This window comes from Ursus americanus, chromosome 20 (assembly GCF_024610735.1).
Source record: "Ursus americanus isolate L20-20 chromosome 20, mUrsAme1.1.p, whole genome shotgun sequence".
NCBI classification, from domain to species: Eukaryota; Metazoa; Chordata; class Mammalia; order Carnivora; family Ursidae; genus Ursus; species Ursus americanus.
In genome coordinates, this window is record NC_142146.1 from 32,173,602 (window position 1) to 32,193,621 (window position 20,020).

General features: G+C 44.9%; 1 protein-coding gene across 1 annotated transcript in view; it reads left to right on the forward strand.

The window, feature by feature from the left end:
- The window catches only part of EPHB1 (EPH receptor B1), a 418,735-nt gene that overhangs the window by 360,146 nt on the left and 38,569 nt on the right, over positions 1-20,020 (forward strand). Inside the window, exons 11-12 of the mRNA XM_087870214.1 lie at positions 3,252-3,499; positions 11,374-11,589. Coding sequence (XP_087726340.1) covers positions 3,252-3,499; positions 11,374-11,589 — 464 coding nt within the window. The remainder of the gene's footprint in view (positions 1-3,251; positions 3,500-11,373; positions 11,590-20,020) is intronic.

Below are 20,020 nucleotides of genomic sequence, written 5' to 3' on the forward strand. Positions count from 1 at the left end.
ACCCACAAATTACGTAGCTGATCCCACGGGCAGCTTTTACGTCTGTCCAGGCTCAGGGTGCACCCAGACGAGCAAATCAGAATTCCTGGTGGCGGACCCAGGCCTCTGTACTTTGTACAAAGCACACCTGCTCCCCAGGGTGCTGCCGTGGGCCGCCAGCTTTGGGAACCACTGGTGTAGAAAAGAAGTCTTTAACTGGTGTGTTCGTGTGTGTGTCATAGGGGACATCAGATTCACCTGGAACACTTTCCCCAACTCCACACACTGATGTAGAAATTGCCGAAAATTCCAATTCCTAAATATTCTGACCCCACCCGACTCCCAGGCAGGAAGTTTCAGTGACCGTGAGATCTGTCTGTGAGCTAGGCCCACTGTATTTGCAGTTCCCTACATATGAGTTGCTGTGACAGTGATGGCACGTGAACTATTAGGACCTGCACAGTTGGGGCACAGTGGTCCCTGGATTGTGACTTCATAGCCACACTGCTGAGCACACCCACCCAGAGGCAGTATGGTGGAGAAAGGGGCTGGGCACCGACAGCAACCCTGGCTCTGACTCGCAGCTGGGGAATTTGGGACATGTTTTCTTTGTGCCCCTGTTTCTTTACTAGTAAAATGAGCATAAACACACCCAACTCACGAGGGTGCTGTGAGCATTAAATAAGATATGCAAAGAGCCTAGCACATTGCCTGACACCTGGTAGGTGGTCAGTAGATATTGGTGTCCTATCTCTTCCAAGAAGAAATATTACCGTATCTTTCCCTTCAGCTCCTGTCTTTTTACTAAAAGAAAATGTAACTCATTATTATAGCAACAAGGAAGAAATACCAACCAATATTCTTCAATTAGTATACTTATCAAATGTGCAATCTCTATTCATTCAGCTTATGGTTACTGAATACTTTTTAGGTCAAGGTGTCAGAAGGATGAGTTTTATATACACACACATATTATAGATCATACACATAGACATATATATGCATACATCTAGTCGCATGTCTGCATGCATACAAATATATGCACATGCACATATACACACATACTACACACACACATATACACACATACACACACATATACGACAGGTCCCTGTTGTGCAGTACATTAAAAAAAATCTTACTTAGTTGAACAACAAAAGTAATGCTTATTGTAACAATTCAAACAACATAAAAGGAACTGGATTAAGTTGACTCACTTTACTTCCCCACTCCTATTCCCACCCTGTAGGCAACCATTTTTAAAAAGAATTTGAAGTTGAAATACATTTTATGTGGATTTTTTCCATTGTTTTTCTTTTGCATCCACACACACACACACACACACACACACACACACACTCCATTTGGGTACATACTGCACTCACATCCTGTGGCTTCCTTTCCTTTTCTTCTTCACTGAACAATACAGTGCGGCCATCTTTCGAAGTCCAGGTATGTGACTCATCTGCTAGTTTCAGGAGCTCATGGCATTCCACAGGATGGATGTGTCATTTTCCAGCCGTTCCCGTGGTTTTGGGCGTACAGTGTTTTGCAATAGAAGAAGATGCTGTCGTAAGCAGTCTTTTATAAAAATGTAAATACCTCCTACTTTTTTTGGATAGAGCAGGGATAGAGTCTCCAGCAGGTTATAACCCAAGAGCAGACAAAGCAGAAGCCAGGCAGGTAACAATAAATACACTTCCCCACCTTTGATGGGCGTGCCTACCCTGAACCGGGAACCATAGTGCGCACTACAAGCTAGGAACGTGAATGAGACTCCATCTGCCTTCGAGCAGTTCAGCAAAGCAGCGTTTGATTCATGTCGAAACCAGTGTCACCCATAATCTATGTCCTAAGGTCCACGGTGAAGTCAAGCTAATGGTGCTTGAGCCAACCTCTACCCCGGCCCTAGCTTCCGACAAATCTTACCGACTCTGGAGCAGTTTTGCATGAAAAGCCCTTTCCTGCAGCTTCCTTCCAGTGACTTCTGCAGTAGAAAACAAAGGGAACTCCCAAACAAATCACAGAGGAGATGTTAACTTGCTTTTCTAATTCGGCCAGTCATTGATCTGCTCACAGTCTCCTCCATCAGTTTCTTCCAGGAGCTAAAGGTGAAAGAGAAGATCCCCCCAGCAGAAAGCCGTCAGGCCCTGTCTCCCGTCAGGGCTTTGACACACGTGTCAGTGATACACTTAAACTAAACCGCTTCCCATGAAAGTACTAGAAGTTATGAAGCCAAGCAAAATCGTAGAATAACTCTTGAAAGCACATTTAACAGGATTCAACAGATTTTGTAAAGCAGCTATGAAATAGTGCCACCAGATTTGTTTTTACTCTGGGTGATGTTCCCGTACAAATGCTGAAATGCCGCGGCACCCGTGGAGGTGTGCCGCTCATGTTCGCTCGGAGAAACCACCTCCTGTTCAGCTGCTGGGGGTGCAGGGAGCCGCCAGCCTCCAGCTGCCCTGCCTTCAGGACCTGCCTCAGCTTTCCCGCGGAGGCCAGTGACAGAGTGTGGCGGGAGGCCGGAGGCCGGGCCTCCCTGGCATGGGTGCTCTGTACTCTGGAGCAGCCCAGGGGTGGAGGAAACGGGTAGGCCTGCTTCAGCCAGGTCTGCATGGCGATCTGGAGCTCTCCTTATCCATGCCTGCTTCCTCCTTTCTTTTCATAAGGTCAGGTCTGCAGCATGATCTGGGACTCTGGCCAATCCTGCTTCCTCCCCTTCTATCCTGCACGGTGTCTGCTAACTTCCTTCCTGATTTCTCAGTGTCTGCTTTCTGGGGGTCCCAGTCAATGCAACAGCTTTCAGGGCAGTGTAGGAACATAAACGTTACCCACCTCATTCAGAGCACTAAGGAACCTGAACACACCCGAAGCGCCTGGACGTTCTTGCGCCAGGCTCTGCTAGAAATGAGTTATGGTCTGCCAAAGTGAAAGTGACCGTTTCATTTCAATTATTCAGCTGGGACACAAATGAAAACCCAAACGTGAGGAAAAACAAACTCATATAGACTCTGAAATTCCACTTTAGTTACCCGAACTATTTCGAAGAACTGAGGCAAGGAACGTATTTTAGTATTTTAGTGTAACCTCTGTGTTTGCCATGAACTGATTGGGGCCAGGACACCGTAGTCACAACAAGAGAACGCCGTTTCCATCTCCGTCACTTTGACCGCATTTCCACTCTGAGTACCGCCGTGCCCGCCACTATTGTGCCCTTGTGGTTCTGCAGACTGAGACGGAAACGGGTAATGATTGCGCTCTTGTTGCAGGGGAGTTCGGAGAGGTGTACAAGGGGCGCCTGAAACTTCCGGGCAAGAGGGAAATCTATGTGGCCATCAAGACGCTGAAGGCCGGGTACTCGGAGAAGCAGCGTCGGGACTTTCTGAGCGAGGCCAGCATCATGGGCCAGTTTGACCATCCCAACATCATCCGCCTGGAAGGCGTGGTCACCAAGAGTCGGCCTGTCATGATCATCACAGAGTTCATGGAGAACGGGGCTTTGGATTCTTTCCTCAGGGTAAGAGCAGCTCGGGGGCGTGCATGACGTCAGCAGTGTCGGATGCTGGGGAGGAGTGTCTGCATGAGGGTAACCCGCCACTTAGGAATCGCCCGCCCGATGAAATGTGGGTGGGCGGTGGAAATGGTAGCGAGGCTGACAGATTTGTTTCTACAAGGATAGAACGAAGAGGAGCCTGTGGACCCCCCGGTAGGAGGATAGCGTGGAGGGGGGCCAGTGATAAATGCTTGTTGGATGAATACGAATGAATAGAGGCGGGTGAGGAATGGCCATCGGCGTCTGCATGAATCACGGAGACCGAGGAGACTCCCAGCGGCTACACTGCGCTGTGTGATTCCAGCAGACGCCACTGGCCATCTCTGCCATTTCCCCAGCACAGCCCGCCCAGCCCGCTCCCTTCGTTTGCAGCTCAGAGATCAAACAGGCTGCCCTTCCTGATGCCCGGGCCACCCGCTCTCGAAGGAGATGCTCCTTGGCAGGAAAGAAAAAGACAGGGTCACAAGCATTCACAGGTCTCTTCTGTGACCCCAGACCAGCCGGCAGCAGAGGTGGGGGGGGGGTGCCTCGAGGCCTATGGCTGGGAGATCTGTGAATGGCCATTGTCAAACATGCTCCCACGCCGGAACTGCTTGCCTTCTGTGGGACATCACAGCGTGACTCAGAGCAGGGGTGGGCGAGCACAGCCATGATGCCGATGTCTGGGGAGTGGCAGCTGGTGGAGCACAGGTCATCAGCATGTCCTGGCTTGGACCAAAGCCTGAGCTGGGAACTGGAGGGAGCCTGACAGCAGAGGGTGCATGGGCTGCATCATGATGGGGCAGGGTCTGCTGAGCAAGGACTTCAGGGTAATACCAACTGGCAGGCTATGCGTGTCACCAAAGCGACTTAACAGTAGCTGTGGCTGCAGATCAAAGGATCATTCAGATACTTGGTCTTGAAATATTCATGGGGTGACGGCTGCGGTCACGCCCTCTGCTGGGTTCTGGGCCTATAGACATGAAAGAGACATTGCTCTAATGCTAAGTAACAAATCACCCAAGATTTCAGTGGCTCACCACAGTTTATTTTGTTCATGAGTCTGCAATCTGGGCTCATTGGGGACATCTCCGTTCAATGTGGTGTCAGCTGGGGCAGTTCAAGATCTGGGGCCTGGAATCATCCAAAGACTCACTCACTGATGCTGGGTGTTGCCTGGCATCTCTCCAGGTGGCCTGCCTGGGCTTCCTCACAGCAAGCTGGCTCCCAGGAACAAAGGTCCCACGAGAGGAAGGCAGAAGCTGGACCACATTTGTAACTTAGCTTCAAGTCCCATAGTACCCTTCGACCACTGTGACAGGCTGCCTAGATTCAAGGGTGGGAAACGGCCCCACATTTTGACGGGCAATAACATGATGTTGTCTTACACATGGGTGATGGGAGGTCCTGTTGTGGCCATCTTAGAGACTACAACCTGCCCCAGTGGTCCCTTCTCTGAGGACCTTAGTGCCCAGAGCGTCCAGCAGTCATCTGACCAGATTCTTTCTGTTTCCATGTGTGGTGTTAAGAGGTATCGTGAGCCAAGAAGAACAGAAATCTTCCTGGGGGAGCCAGGGAAGGCTTTACAGAGGAGGGAGAATTATCTGGTACTGGAGAATGAGGCACTCGCCAGGCACGCAGGGGAGCAGGCAGGTACCGTGGAACAACTGAGCCATGTGTTCAGAGGCCAGAGCCAGCATGGCCTATCTGCTAATCTTTCTGCAGCTCTGTGGTGGCTCCAAAGCTCCGAAGCAGGGCCGAGGGGCTGCAGCGTGGAAGGATAGCTGCGGGGCTTTTCTAGAAGCTGCATTTGTACAGACTGAAGCTACTTTGGCAGCCAAGCACACTTTTTCCTCCTCTGGGTTTTTAGACGGTAGTGGCTTATTTTTGGTGGGGGGCATGGGATGACAACGGATGAAGCTGACGTACGTTGCCTAGTACAGCCTTCTTGAGGGTATGGCTTATGCCCTTTATTTTGAAACCCCGGTCCCTAACACAGGGAGCACCCGGTAAGTGCTGGTTGAATGAAAAACATGAAAAGCCATTTCTGGCACCAAAGTGTTTGGGATAGCGGGAGAAATGGAGTCATCCTGAGTGTGCATGGTCTCTTGTTCTTATAGCCAGACCCCTCACGTCAGAGTGGGGTACAGACTGTGCTTTCCTGGGGGCATTCATTCATGATCAGAGATCTCATGAAGACAGCCAAATAAAAGTGAATAGAAGACAATGTTAGGAGATAAAGTATTTTCTGGAACCAGCCTCCAGACCGTTTTAGGAGCCATTTATTTCCTACAAGTCACCTGACTGTACTTCACAGAGTCACAACATGATTTGAGGACTGTGATCAGACTTTCTCCCCGGAACGTACAGGGGAACGAGGAGATTCACTCTCAGGAGCCTGCAGAAAATCAAACCCTGCACGGACACTCCGCACGGGGCTCTTCCCGCGTGGGGCGCGGGACATGGGGCATGTCGGACACCGGTATTTTTCATGATGATGAGGCCCAGGTGGTGGGAGAAGAGCCAGGGGTGAGCAAGGAACACAGGGAAACAGGATAAGGGATGGCAAGGAAGGAGCGGCCAGAGCAGGCAGCTCCAGGAGGAGAGGGGAAATGAAGCGTTTCTGACTCCTCGCACGGCATGGAGGCAGGTAATCTATAAATCTAATTTCAGCCTTACTACCCAACCCTGGAGCATAGCAACATTAATTGATGTATCTGCCGCTTGGTAAAATTGAAAAGTAGGTCATCAGTTCAGTTTTGCAGGGTCCTTCTTCTGGGAGGCAGTATAATTTTAGGATCCCCATTCAGAGAAGAAAGGAAAAGAGTGAGTCCTCAATTTGTGCAACTGCCACCACTCCACACAATGGTTATGGTGATTTACCCTGGACGTGGCAGCTTTAGAGAGTGGCTGCAGCTCCAGCTCCGGGGCAGCATCTAAGAGGCTGTGGGCTTCGGGGAATGTGGTGAGCACATTGGACATGCTTCTCATAGCCCACCTACTGCTCCTTTCCCCATGGCAGGATGTAGAATCCTTCACCTTCTGGAAGGATTAGGAGCACCCTTATTTTTTCACTGCATGTTCAATAGGTTCATTATTGTCTGTTTTTGAAAATATCTGCACCATGGATTATATGGCATGCAAATCTGTAATTAAACATTTCCTTGTTGGCACTCAAACTTAGGGGATTCAATCTGGTGGCTCTTGTATAGCCTTAGGAACACCCCCTGTGGCCCTCATCAGCGTCCCTCCCGTGCCACAGCCAAGAAGGTTCAACATGATCTGGAAGGCCGTCCTGCCTGGCTTGGCCTTGTGGTCACTGCTGGTTCATCCACCGATGGTCAGAACGGGAAGACTCTTAGAAGTTTCTAAGCAATGTCAAATGTGGACATTTTGTATCAGGGAGGCTCCTTTATGGCCTGGAGCTAGATGACCATAACCCAGAGGTCAGGAGGAGAATGCCAGACTGGACAAACCAAGACCTAGGTTCTGCTTAGGGCTCCACTGTGAGTCACCCAGTGGCCTTGAGCAAATCTGTTAACTCAATTTCCCAATCTATAAACTAAAGGCTTTGAGCTGGATGATCTTGAAAGATAGGTCTCTTACAGTTTAAAAAAAAAATCTATGATTCATTCTCTTCAAACAAATCAAATAAGGGTTTCATTTCCTGAAGTGGATTTGTCAATGAAAGTTGAAATACCTAAATCCTTCCTGCCTAATAAAAGGACCAGCAAGTGGCTTCAGTGAATTTGCTGAAAAGCAATTTCTGCAGAAAGCTCTTCATGAAGGAAAGAAAGTTTAAATCACTTCACCCAGGCCTGTATTTTTTCTCTATACAGGGTTTTAACCATGTGATCAGCGTGGAGCCTGACCCTTTTCCAAAGTCACTTGGAAAACTGGGCTTTTTCTGTCTTGTTTATCTTTGGATGCTGGCATTCCTATCTTTGGAAGTTCTTCTGGGGGATTTACACCAATGAACTGAACGTAAAACTGTTGAACATGGCAGGGGATCTTCATATGTTTACGTCTTTACATTTCACCAAGATTATGAACTCAACAGGCAAGATCCTGTCTTATCGCGAGATGTGATTCTATGTAAAGAATAGGTTCTAAAGAAAATGTGTTGCCATTGCAAAGTCAGCATATTACATGGAAAAGGCCCCGGAAAATACTTAAAAGATTCAAATCAGAGTAGCATAGTTGAGGTACACATGCCTCTACTTTCTTTTTCTAGAACCATGGCAGACATCATTAATCAGTCATGTCACTTTTTTCCTGCAAAGCTTATATGCAGCCTTCTTCTCCACACATTTGAGGAAGGTTACCATCAGAGATGGAATGTCAGTGGGGAAGTAATTTGCTATTCTGGACTTAGATTCTTGTTATAAGTCAGAGCCACACAGAGTCATTTAAGGCTGATCACTTAAACTTTCTGGACTTCCTTTATCTCCTCTGAATAGCAATAAACTACCTCCTGCCGTGCACAAAGGAGGATCAAAACGTATTCTGTAAGTGTGACTTGCCATTCAAAAGTCAAGAAATGGAGGAAATCCTGTTTGTTCATTAACTGACCCAAATGCCCAGCCTGCATCATGAGGCCCCAGTCACCCACTACTACAATTGGGGTGTGGACTGTTGGGGGGTCTACTACAGATGCCAACCTGTTGAGCTCAGAATGCACTGCGGACTAGGTTCTCCTAGGGCAGTGATCCTAAGATGTCTCCCGAACACAATAGGAGGCTGTGGGAACCTACAGTCCTGGCCCCAGGTGTCCTCCGTTCCTCTCACTGGGCATCTGAGTACATGGGTGAGCTGGTTTGTGAGACATTAAGGCCTGGCTGATAATACCAGCAGTCCTTGCTGCTGTCTTAGTATTCACGGGCACTTAACCAAGCCCTTTCACATGTCTTGTCTCACTTAACCTCACCAAAATCCTATGAAGAATGGACACCTTGTCATTGTTTTACAGATGTGGGAATGACGCTCTGGAAGTTAAATGACTTGCCCAAGGTCACACGGCCAAAGAGCGGCAGAGTCTGGACCCCAGTCTGGGTCTGTCTGTCTCCAAAGCCTGGACTTTTCACCACTTCTTGGCCTTTGTTGACCCCAGAAACTATAAGGGTGACTGATCAAAATATTAAAACAAATCAGATAGTAAAGCTGTTCCATGTAGGCTTAAATGATTTAAAGTAGAAACAGATATATCGCTGCACATTCTTTCAACATTTCTTTTCCCAGAGTTGTTTACAATCACCACCAGTCCCCTCCCAAAATCTGTCTACAAGCCGGCTTCTTTTGGGAGACATTCATTTTTAACCACGTTGTTGTCTACCCTTACAGAGAGAAAGTAACAAACTGAATTGGAAAAATATGACCCTTGTGACTTGCAGCTGAGATACATTTTCTCATATACAGAAGTTGCATGACAACTTTCTGGGGAGGCAGGTCCCCAGAGACCTACTTAGAGAAAATGAATGGTGCTTGCGAAAGCCTGGCCAACTTCTCGAGGAGGTGGTGATTGAAGTTCATTAGTGAGAAGGAGGACCCGCATCACTCAGGCACATCCAGCTCTCGCAGATGGGCACCAGGTGCTGAACACCAGTCGGAGCTTCCAAAAAAGCGGATCTGCACTTCCTTTTGGAGTTGGTTAGAAGAAAATATTGCAGAGAAAGCATTCCAGGCAGGCTGGGAGGGGGTGAAGGTGTGAGTTAGAAACAGCCTGGAACCTGGGGTGTGTCGCTGCCAGGGTGTTTGGGGCTTCTCCTCTGGCAGGCGTCTCAGGAAGGAGTGGAGGGAGGTCAGTTGGCTCACTCTAATTCACCACGGGGCGGAACCCTGGGACACAGACCCAGGGTTGCAGTCTTGCATGAGGAAGTTCAACATTCGTACTATCGTGATTAGACTTTTTGGTTGGTGGGGTTTTCTCTGATAAACAGGGTATCTTTGCAATAGCTGTTCTATTTTTCCGTATTTACTGTTGCATAGAAAATGCTTTTGTAGAAGCACACGCGTCAATGATGTGTCCCACACATACATCAGTGAGGTCGTGCGTGTGAGTGCGCTCTGTATCACCTCGCAGCCAGCAGGTGCTCAATAAATGCGAGCTGTGCCCACTGTTTCGCTCTCTGTGTTTCGCCTGGGGGCACTGGGGCGCAGCTGCCTTGCCCTGTGTCCAGCAGTAACTAGACTTGACCCAGGGTGTTCTGCCTCGTCCCACCTCTCCCCCAGTCAAAGCATCTCAGGGCCGGGGCCATGCTCTACTTACAGAATACAACTTGTAGCCCTTTGAGGGAGCAGCTGGGGCTGGACTAGAAGAGAAAAACGCATTGTTGGCCGCACAGCACAGGGTCCACTGACTTAACCAGTGTGTGCAGAAACCAAGACCCAGGGGGTTTGGGGAGGTGGGAGGAAGGCTGATTCATTCACTGAGGTGTGTCATCAAACCATGAAGGACAGCATCCCCCCAGGAGACGGTGAGCCTACCAATGATCTGAGCGGAGAGAGGCAACACTGCAGGTTGGCCTGAGGAAGAGAAGCCACAGCTCCCATTCTCTAAGAGGGTCCACATGCCAGACACTGTGTCTGTGCTTCTCCTGCCACTGACCCCTTTGAGGTGGGTGTGGTTATCCCAATGTCAAGGTTGACATCCCTGGTAGGACCCAAGGAAGACACTGTAAGCATTTAATTCTGGAAACAGGGAGAGATGTAGCAGTCATAAATTGAGCATATATTTATTGAGCTTTTTCTATTTACGTTCAAGTTCTTAGCCCTGGGAGTACTGTGGTGCCCACAAGAGAGGGGGTCTTATCTTCAAAGAGCTTAGAGTCAAGCAGCAGAGACAGACGGACAGGTATACACACACACACACACGCACACACGCACGCACACATGCACGCACCCCTCAAATTTGTGAGGTATGCTAAGAAGAAAGATAAGAGCATGCAGTGGGGTGCCTGGGTGGCTCAGACAGTTAAACGCCCAACTCTTGATTTTGGCTAAGGTCATGATGTCGGGGTCGTGAGATCAAGCCCTGTGTCAGGCTCTGCGTTCAGCAGGGAGTCTGCTTGAGATTTTCTCTCTCTCCCTTATCCCTCTGCCCCTCCCCCCTCAAATCGATAAATCTTAAAGAAAAAAATAAGAGCATGCACTAAAGACAGTAAAATAGAAAGAAAGTGCTAGTTGTATTTGGAGCAGGGGAGTAGTTATGGAGACATCGTCTCTGAAGAAGGGACACTTGAGGGGAGACCTGAAGGCAGGGAGGTGTTCATTGTGGGGAAGAGCAGCAGGGATGGCAGGTGTAGGGGCCCTAAGGCAGGAAGAGCTTGGCTTGGGAAAGGACTGAGAGGTTACCAGGCACTGTGGCTGGCGGGTGAGACAGTGGCTGATCCCCCAGGGTCCCGAGGGCCATGCAAAGGAGTTTGGAGCTTTTCCTTAATGCAATGGGAAGCCGTTATAGAGCTTGAAGCCAGGGAGTGGCATGGCCTGATTTATGTCTTGCAAAGATGGCTCTAGCTGCTGTGTAGAGAATGGATTGGGGGGGCAAGTGCGGGGAGGCTGTTACAGGTGATGGATGACGGTGACTTGGTTAGAATGGAGGCAGTGGAGATGGAGAGGCGTGGATGGCTCTGAGATGTAATTTGGAGATGGAATCGACAGGGCTTGGCAAGGAGGAGAGAGCAGAGCGTTCAAGGAGAGGGATGAGGGTGGGAGTGGGAGGGAGGGAGGCAGGGAGAAGGGCACAGTGAGCAGCATGGCCCATCACTGACGGAGGCTGACAAGCAGCAGGGCCGTGGTCCCTCAGCTTCTGCCGAACCACTGAAGCCCATCTTGATCCCAACGGCCTTTGTGTCTTGTTACAGCAAAATGACGGACAGTTCACGGTGATCCAGCTGGTGGGGATGCTCAGGGGTATTGCCGCGGGCATGAAGTACCTGGCCGAGATGAACTATGTGCATCGGGACCTGGCTGCTAGGAACATCCTGGTCAACAGTAACCTGGTGTGCAAGGTGTCTGACTTTGGCCTTTCCCGCTACCTCCAGGATGACACCTCAGACCCTACCTACACCAGCTCCTTGGTGAGTCCTTCCTGGTATTCTTAGGTAAAAGCGTGGCATGAATAGAGAGTGGCTGCTCATGGCTGGGCTAGGGACCCGTGGCAGGGCACGGTGGGAGGGGCTGGGACCTGAACTTATCTCTCCACCGGGGGAGGCGGGTGCCAGATGGAGGAACAGTAGCAGCTGGTTGTCCAGGCAAGCATTTGGGCATAGGAACGGTCGGGCTATTCACCCTGAAGCCCTGGTGTTCCTTGACCAATGGGAAAAGGACATTTTGGAACAGGTGATCTGGGGCAATCCAGGCAGTTGGATGGTGGCATCAGAGACGTCCGTCAGCAGAAGTAGGTGCTGATGGGGTTGGGTTCTGTGTCACCAGGCAGACCCTTGGTGCCCTTCTCTTCTCCCTCTCTAGTGCTTCCTGTCAGTTAGAAGACAGACATCTACATAATAAGTACTCTTACATTTGCAGTTCCTGCCCAGCTTCCCCCTCCACAGTCCAAGCAGCTCCAATCACCTATGGCCAGTGCCCAGTTCACACAGTTCCAGTCAGAACGGTAACAGGTCCAAAGAAGAGCTCCTGGTTTGCTCCATTTCCCTCCCCAGTCTCTGCATCTCAGTGGTTGCAACAACTCAACTCATAACTGAAATCTGGGAATCAGCCTGGATTGCTCTCTGCCTCACCATCCGCGTCCAATCCCTCCGCAACTCCCATAGGTTCAAATAAAATCTGCCCCTTTCTTTCCTTCTCCACAGCCGTTACCCTATTGTCTTTCACCTGGTCCCTTCTAGTAGCTTCCTAACTGGTCTCCCTGCTTTCCTCTTGTCTCCTTACATCCACTCCCAATATATCATTATAAAAATAAAAACAATCCAGAGAAGGAAAGGGAAAAAAGGTAGCCAAGACACCACAACTGCCCTGAAGCAGGGGTGGGTAAACTTTCCCTTAAAGGCCATATAGTAAGTATTTTAGGCTTCGTTGGCCAAGAGGCAACACAGAGGATATTACGCAGATAAATATATAACCATTTAAAGTGTAACCCTTTAAAAAGGTATAAAGACCATTCTTAGCTCATGGGCTATAAAAATCCAGGTGACCAGACCATAGTTTACCAACCCATGTCCTGAAGCGTCAATTTTACTAATTAGGTATGTCTCTTACCTCACTTTTCTCATTGTTCAAAATGTGAACATTTTTATTTTGTAAAAATGGGATCATCCTAAACTCATTATTCTGTCCTGCGTGCCCGATGGGCATTCTTCCTGCCCAGCCGCATTTCTCAAAGTTTGTGAACATTTACACTCCGCCGGGAATGAATGGTGTCCGTCTTCTGACATCCTTACCAGCAGTGAAGGTAATCAATCTTTAAAAATCTGCCAATCCAAAGATGAAAAGTGATACTTCATTTTGTTTAAGTTGGCGCTTTCAACTGCTAGATATACGACTATACTGTCTTTTCACATGGTTCCTGGGATGCATGTTTCCTCTTCTGTTAATTATCTGTATGTGTCTTTACCTATTTTTCTATTGGGTTGTTTGTCAGTTTCTTAGGAATTTATAGGAAGTCTTTTTATATTAGGGATGTTAACCCTTTGTCTCAGCTTATGATACAATTAGTTCCTCTTCGCCCATCTGTTGTTGTTTTGCTATTGTTGGTGATGTCCTTTGGATTCCCAAAGTGGTTAATATTCATAGAGTCAATAATATGCATCTCTTCTCTCTATGTCTTCTTGGGTTTTCTGGTTTATTTAAAAATTTCTCTTCATTCCAAGGTTATAAAGTGCTTTTTAAAGTTTTCTGTACTCTCTCACTGGAGGTTTCGCTCTATATTTAAATATTAAGTACACCTGAAATTTATTTATTCTTCCCAAGATTTAATTTTGAAAATTTTCAAGCATACAGAGAACTTGATAGAATTTACAGAGGATAGCCATTGACCCACCACCTAGGTTTTAGAATTAATATCGTGCTACATCTGATTTATTATATAACTACCCATCTGATCTGTCCCTCTGTCCATTCTTCACTCCATCCTGTTTTGTTGATGCATTTCCAGATTTCATGTCACTGTTGGCCATCTTTATATATGTCTTCTTTGGAAAAATATCTATTCAGATACTTTGCCTGTTTTTAAATCAGGTTGTTTGTTGTTATTGGGTTACTTGAGTTCTATATAGTTTAGATATTAACCCATTATTGGATATATGATTTGCAAATATCTTCTCCCATTCAGTAGCCTGCCTTTTCATTTTGGTGATGGTGTCTTTCGTTATGCAGAGGCTTTTTAATTTGATGTGGTCCCACTTGTTATTCCTGTTTTTGTGTCCCTTGCCTTTGGTGCCAGGTGCAATACAAAACTTTGCTAAGATGAATGTTAAGGAGCTTACCATCGATTTTCTTCTAGGAGTTCTAGGTCTTACATTCGAGTCTTTAATCCATTTTGAGTGGATTTTTGTATATGGTATAAGAAATGGTTCAATTTCATTCTTTTGTCTATAGCTGTCCTGTTTTCCTAACACCCTTTATTGAAGAGACTGTCATTTCCTCATTGTATATTCTTTGCTCCTTTGTTATAAGTTACTTACCAGATAGGCATGGTTTTATTTCTGGGCTCTCTATTCTGTTCCTGTTTTTATGTTTTTTATGCCAGTACCATACTATTTTGATTACTCTAGCTTTGCAGGGTTGTTGGAAATCAAAGACTATGATATCACTGGCTTTGTTTCTTTCCCCTCAAGATCATTTTAGCTATTTGAGTTTTCTTTGTGGTTCTATGCAAATTTTAGAATAATTTGTTCTAGTTCTGTAAAAAATGCCATTGGAATTTTGATAAGGATTGCCCCGAATCTGTAGATTGCTTTGGGTAGTACGGACGCCGTAACAATAGTAATTCTTCTGATCTATGAGCCTGGGTAACTTCCCGTTTATGTGTGTCTTCGTCACTTTCTGCGTCAGCCTCTTACAGTTTTCAGTGTACAGCTCTTTCACCTCCTTGGTTAAATTTATTCCTAAGTATTTTACTCTTTTTGATGTCATTGTAAATGGGATTGTTTTCATGATTTCTTTTTCTGATAATTTTTTATTAGCGTATAAAAATGCAACATATTTTTGTATATTAATTTTGTATCTTACAACTTTACTGAATTCAGTTATTAGTTCTAACAGCTTTTTGGTGAAACATTTAGGGTTTTCTATATAAAGTATCATGTCATCTGCAAATACAGTTTTACTTCTTCCTTTCTAATTTGGATGCCTCTTATTTCTTTTTCTTGCCTAATTCCCCTAGCTAGGACTTGCAATACTATGTTGAATAAAGATGAAAGTGGGCATTCTTGTCTTATTCCTGATCATAGAAGAAAAGTTTTTAGCTTTTCATCACTGGGTATGATATGAGTCATGGGCTTGTCATATATGGCCTTTATTATGGTGAGGTACGTTCCCTCTATACTTTGTTGAGAGTTTTCATCATAAATCGATGTTAACGTTTGTCAAATGCTTTCTCTGCATCTACTGAGATGATCATATGATTTATCCTTCATTTTGTTAATGTCATGTATGATGTCCATTGACCTGTAGATGTTGAGCCATCCTTGCATCTCTGGAATAAATCCCCCTTGATCATAGTGTTTGATTCTTTCAATGTATTATTGAGTTTAGTTTGCTAATATCTTGTTGAGGATTTTTGCATCAAAATTCATCAGGAAGGGGTGCCTGGGTAGCTCAATTGGCTAAGCATCTGCCTTCGGCTCAGGTCATGATCCCAGGGTCCTGGGATCCAGCCCTGCATCGGGCTCTCTGCTCAACGGGACCTCTCCCTCTGCCTGTCACTCTGCCTACTTGTTCTCTCCCTCTCTCTGTCAAATAAATAAATGAAATCTTTAATCGAAAAAAATCATCAGGAATATTGGCTTGTAATTTTTTTTATGGTGTCTTTGGTTTTTGTACAAGGGTAATGCCAACCTTGTAAAATGAGCTTAGAAGTGTTCCCTGCAATTTTTTGAAAGAGGTTGAGAAAGATAGGTATTATGTCTTCTTCGAATGGTTGGTAGAATTCACCAGTGAAACCATCTAGTCCAGCACTTATATTAGTTGGGAAGTTTTTGATTGCTGATACAATCTCCTCACTAGTAATCAGTCTATTCAGATTTTCTGTTTCTTCATGATTCAGTCTTAGAAGATGGTAAAGTCTTTATTTCTTCTAGGTTGTCCAATTTGTTGGTGTATAATTATTCATAGCACTTATGACTTTTTGTTTTCTGAGGTATGAGTTATAACTTCTCTTTCATTTCTGGTTTATTTTATTTGAGACCCCTCTCTTTTTTTCTTGGTGAGTCTAGTGAAACATTTGTCGATTTTGCTTATCTTTTCAAAGAATCAGCTTTTAGTTTCATTGATATTTTCTATTGTGTTCCCAATCTCTATTTCATTTCTTTATGCTCTGATCTTTATTATTTCCTTCCTTCTACTAGTTATGGGTTTCATTGGTTCTTCTTTTTCTATTTCCTTTAGGTGTGATGTTAAGTTGTTATTTGAGATTTCTCTTGTTTCTTAAGTTAGGCCTTTATTGCTATGAACTTCCCTCTTAGAACCACTTTTGCTGTATCCCAGAGATTTTGGTAAGAAATGAATAAGTCTTAATTGTACATCTTAGAGTTTTAAAGAATGCATACAACTGTGTAACCAAAACTCCTGTCAAGATACAGAACATTGCCATCACACTGGGAAGTTCCCTCGTAACCATCCCCATTCCGTTCGACATTCAGAGGAAACCACTGTTCTGATTCTTTTTACAAACATAGGTTTGTGTTGCCTGTTCTAGAACTTCACATAGTGGAATCAGACAGCACATGCTCTTTGTGTCTGGCTGCAGGCTGTGAGATTCATTCGTATTGTTGTGTGCAGCAATTTGTTCCAATTTATTATAGTAGTTCATTGTTCTTTTGTTGATAGACACAAGGGCTATTCTCAAACTTGTTTTTGAGTATGTATTAGGATGTATATGTATATTTTTACCCTGTTTTCATGCAGGTGAATAGATAATTATGTCAATACCGTGTATTAAATATATCATCCATATTTTATTGAATCACTTGTCATCCTTATCATATGTTAAGTTGCTTATAGGAACTATGTTTTTTTAAATTTAAATTCAATTAGCCAACATATAGTACACCGTTAGTTTCAGATGTAGAGTTCAGTTATTCATCAGTTGCACGAGCACTGGGTGAACTATGTTTTGATTCTCAATTCCACTCCATTGATCTATTTCTTTATCCTATGCCCAACCATATTGTTCTGATTGTGATAACTTTAGTGCAAGTTTTACTATATGTATTGTTTTGATTATAATAACTTTAGCAACAGTTTTACTGTTTGGATAAAGTAAGTTATCCTTCATTATTCCTTAAAAAGAACTTTGTTGGCTGTTCTCAAATATCTTTTCTTTCATGTGTAATTTAAAATCACTTTTTCCGATTCTAAAACCTGTGCACATCCACGTGCACTCACAGTTGGAGTTTGAATGGAACTTTATACTACTTTTGAAAGGACTGACATTTTAATGGCTGGGAATCACCTAAATCATGTGAACCAAACATTTACATGCCTTGTATTTCAAGTGTTTGAGGTAGAGGATTCCCCGCATGATTTTCTTGTATACATTAGTTAGGTCATTTCTCGTGGGTTTTGCTTTTCTTCTAAATGATGAAGCTTACCAACTCCAAGACCTAAGAGCTCTCAGGATTCTTCACAGTCATTATGTTCACCTGCCTCACTCTATTTATCATATTATTTCTCCAGGCTTTGCTTTTTATCCAAAACAGAAACAAATAACATGTTTGCTGATCAAACAGTTTGTTTTTCTAGAAATACAAAGAATGTATTCATGCGAAAGGTGTTTATTCAGCATCTACTATGTGCCAGTACTGCTCACAGGCTAGAGACACAATCATGACCAAAAGGAAACATTGTTACTACTCTCACATCACTCACAGGTTAATGAGGAAAAGAGACACATACACAAATAAGTGCAAATTTATCAGTTGTGATAAGAGCTATTATGTTCTGTGAGAACATGAATAAAACAATAAATAACAATATAATCTGACCTTATCTAGCAGAATTAAGGAGGGCTTCCAGAAGAGGAGGTGGTGCTCCAGCAGAGATTTGAAGAATAAGTCACCCAAATGAAAGGAGTGGGTTAGAACACTGAGAGATATAAATAGCACATACAAAGGCCCTGTGGCAAGAGAGAAAGTGGAACATTAGAGGAGCTCAAAGAGAGCCCCTATGCCTAGAATTTGGAAAAAGAGGAAGAAAGTGGCCAACGAGGTCAGCAGCAGCCTCTTGGACCCTTGTGATGGAATTTAGGGCCTTAGAGCAATGGGAAGTCATTCCAGGGCTGTGAGTGTGTGTGTGTGTGTGTGTGTGTGTGCTCGCGCTCATACATAGATACGCATGACCCAAGGGTGATGAATTTGCATTAAAAAAAATAACCTGGCTTTTCTCTTGCCTTTCCCTTCTAATCTCTTTTTCTCCCTTCTTTCAAAACAAAGCAAAACGGAACAAAATTCTTGATTGGCTTCTTTCCTTTAATCTTTCCCCAAAAAGCCCCTTGGCAGGCCCAATGAAGGTAGATGTCTTGAACAAGGGAGACATCCCTAGCAGGTTCCTAGACCCATCTGTGAGGGAGCTAGCAGCCCAGCAAGGTTGGGAAATTAGCTATTTACAGGGAGATTGAGAAATATATTAGAGATAATGGGAGCTGTTGGAAAAGGAGGTACAAATATGGAAAACATCAAAATTAGAATGAATTATGTGTTGTTGAATCGGAATTGAAAGCATTGGTGTGAACTTGGGGTTTTTAATATATAAAGAGGTAGAGGAAAAAATGCAGGCTGAGAGTGCCTCAAAGCAATGACACCACATACAATACAATCACCTGTATGTAGAACTCGTGAAATTGCTCCACATCTTCCTGAGGCTCTGTTCATTATTTTCCCCAATTTTGCCTCTCTGTTCCTTACAACTATCTTTAAGTTCATTGATTCTTTCATTTGCCATCTCCATTTTACTAAAAGAAAGTTCCTCTAGTGATTTTTTTCTGATTTTGTCTTTTTTAGCTTTACGATTGCTTCTTAATCTTTCTTTTATAATTTCCAATTCTCAAGTGGGGTGTTATATCTTTTTATGCATCATAAGCATATTTTTCTTTACCTCATTGAGCATAGCTATAATGGCTGCTTTAAAGCTGAGGTCATCCTGAGGTTAGCATCTTTGTTTCCCATGCAAATCGGTCACATTTCCCTGGTTCTTTGTATGTCTAGTAGTTTTGGATTATATACATTATGAATGTTCTGTTGTAGAGCCTCTGGGAGCTGTTACAATGATCCAAACGGTGTTGATGCTTCTGATTTAACCGGAAGTTAACTGGACGAGACTCGACCTGCAAACCGTCATGTCTGCAGCAGGCAGCAGCTCAGATTTCAGTTCCTGTGGTTTTCAGTCTGCCTCATACAGGCACGATTCAGGGTCAGCCAGAGAATCAGGAAAAGTTCATATCCAGAATTTGGGATTCCCTCTTCCTGGCTTTCTTGTTTCCAGGGAGTCCCCATCCACCCAACCCCCAACTCTCCAGCCTCCTTGATTATCCTGGGCTCCTTCCCTTGGTTCTTCCAGCCAAAAAGGGGGTGGGATTTTCAACTGGAGTTTTAGCCACAGGGCAGACCATCCTCAGAGCAAAGTTGCAAAAGGTGAAACTCGCCTTGTGCTTTTCACTTGCTGGAATGCTCAGATAGTTTCCTTTATGTTTTCCCTCTTATCTCCTTTTCTCATCTCTTCTATTTTGTTGTTACTCTGCTGGAGAGTCTGGTTGTTGGAAGCATAACCCCCCCACACCAAAAGGGGAGCCTTCTGCTCGTTACCCTGAATCAGCAGTCCTGTAAAACAGTCCTTAAGACCTCTGTATTCCATCTTAATTCCCCTATTTCATGCAGTCCTTTCAAGACGTTTTTAACGTCATCATCTCCTAATACATCTTGTTTTACTTTATAAGTGAAGCCTCATTAATAGTTATTAAAGTTTTCTAGTTTTCCCTACTTGGCCCTCAGCTTTCATCTCTCATTCTGTCTTAATTCTCCACCATACTTTTCCCCAGGTCTTCCTTCTCTAAATTGCTATTTCTAGCCCCAGGATCATTTCCTTCCCATCAGGCTCCTGGAATAATGAACAGATAGAATTTGTTCCTTTGTGCTTTCTTACGGTTGGAATAAACCCACTAAACTAAGGAGGGTTTCTGAGTTACTGCTGGTAACTTCCCGCCTTTTAAGAGAAGCAGATACGTGAGCTAAGCTGGGCTTTAATATCGGTATGACTTACAGAACATTTCTGAATCCTGGAATGGGTGTTCACATTCACATTCCCATATGTCTTGTTTTGCCCGGCCAGCCATAACCA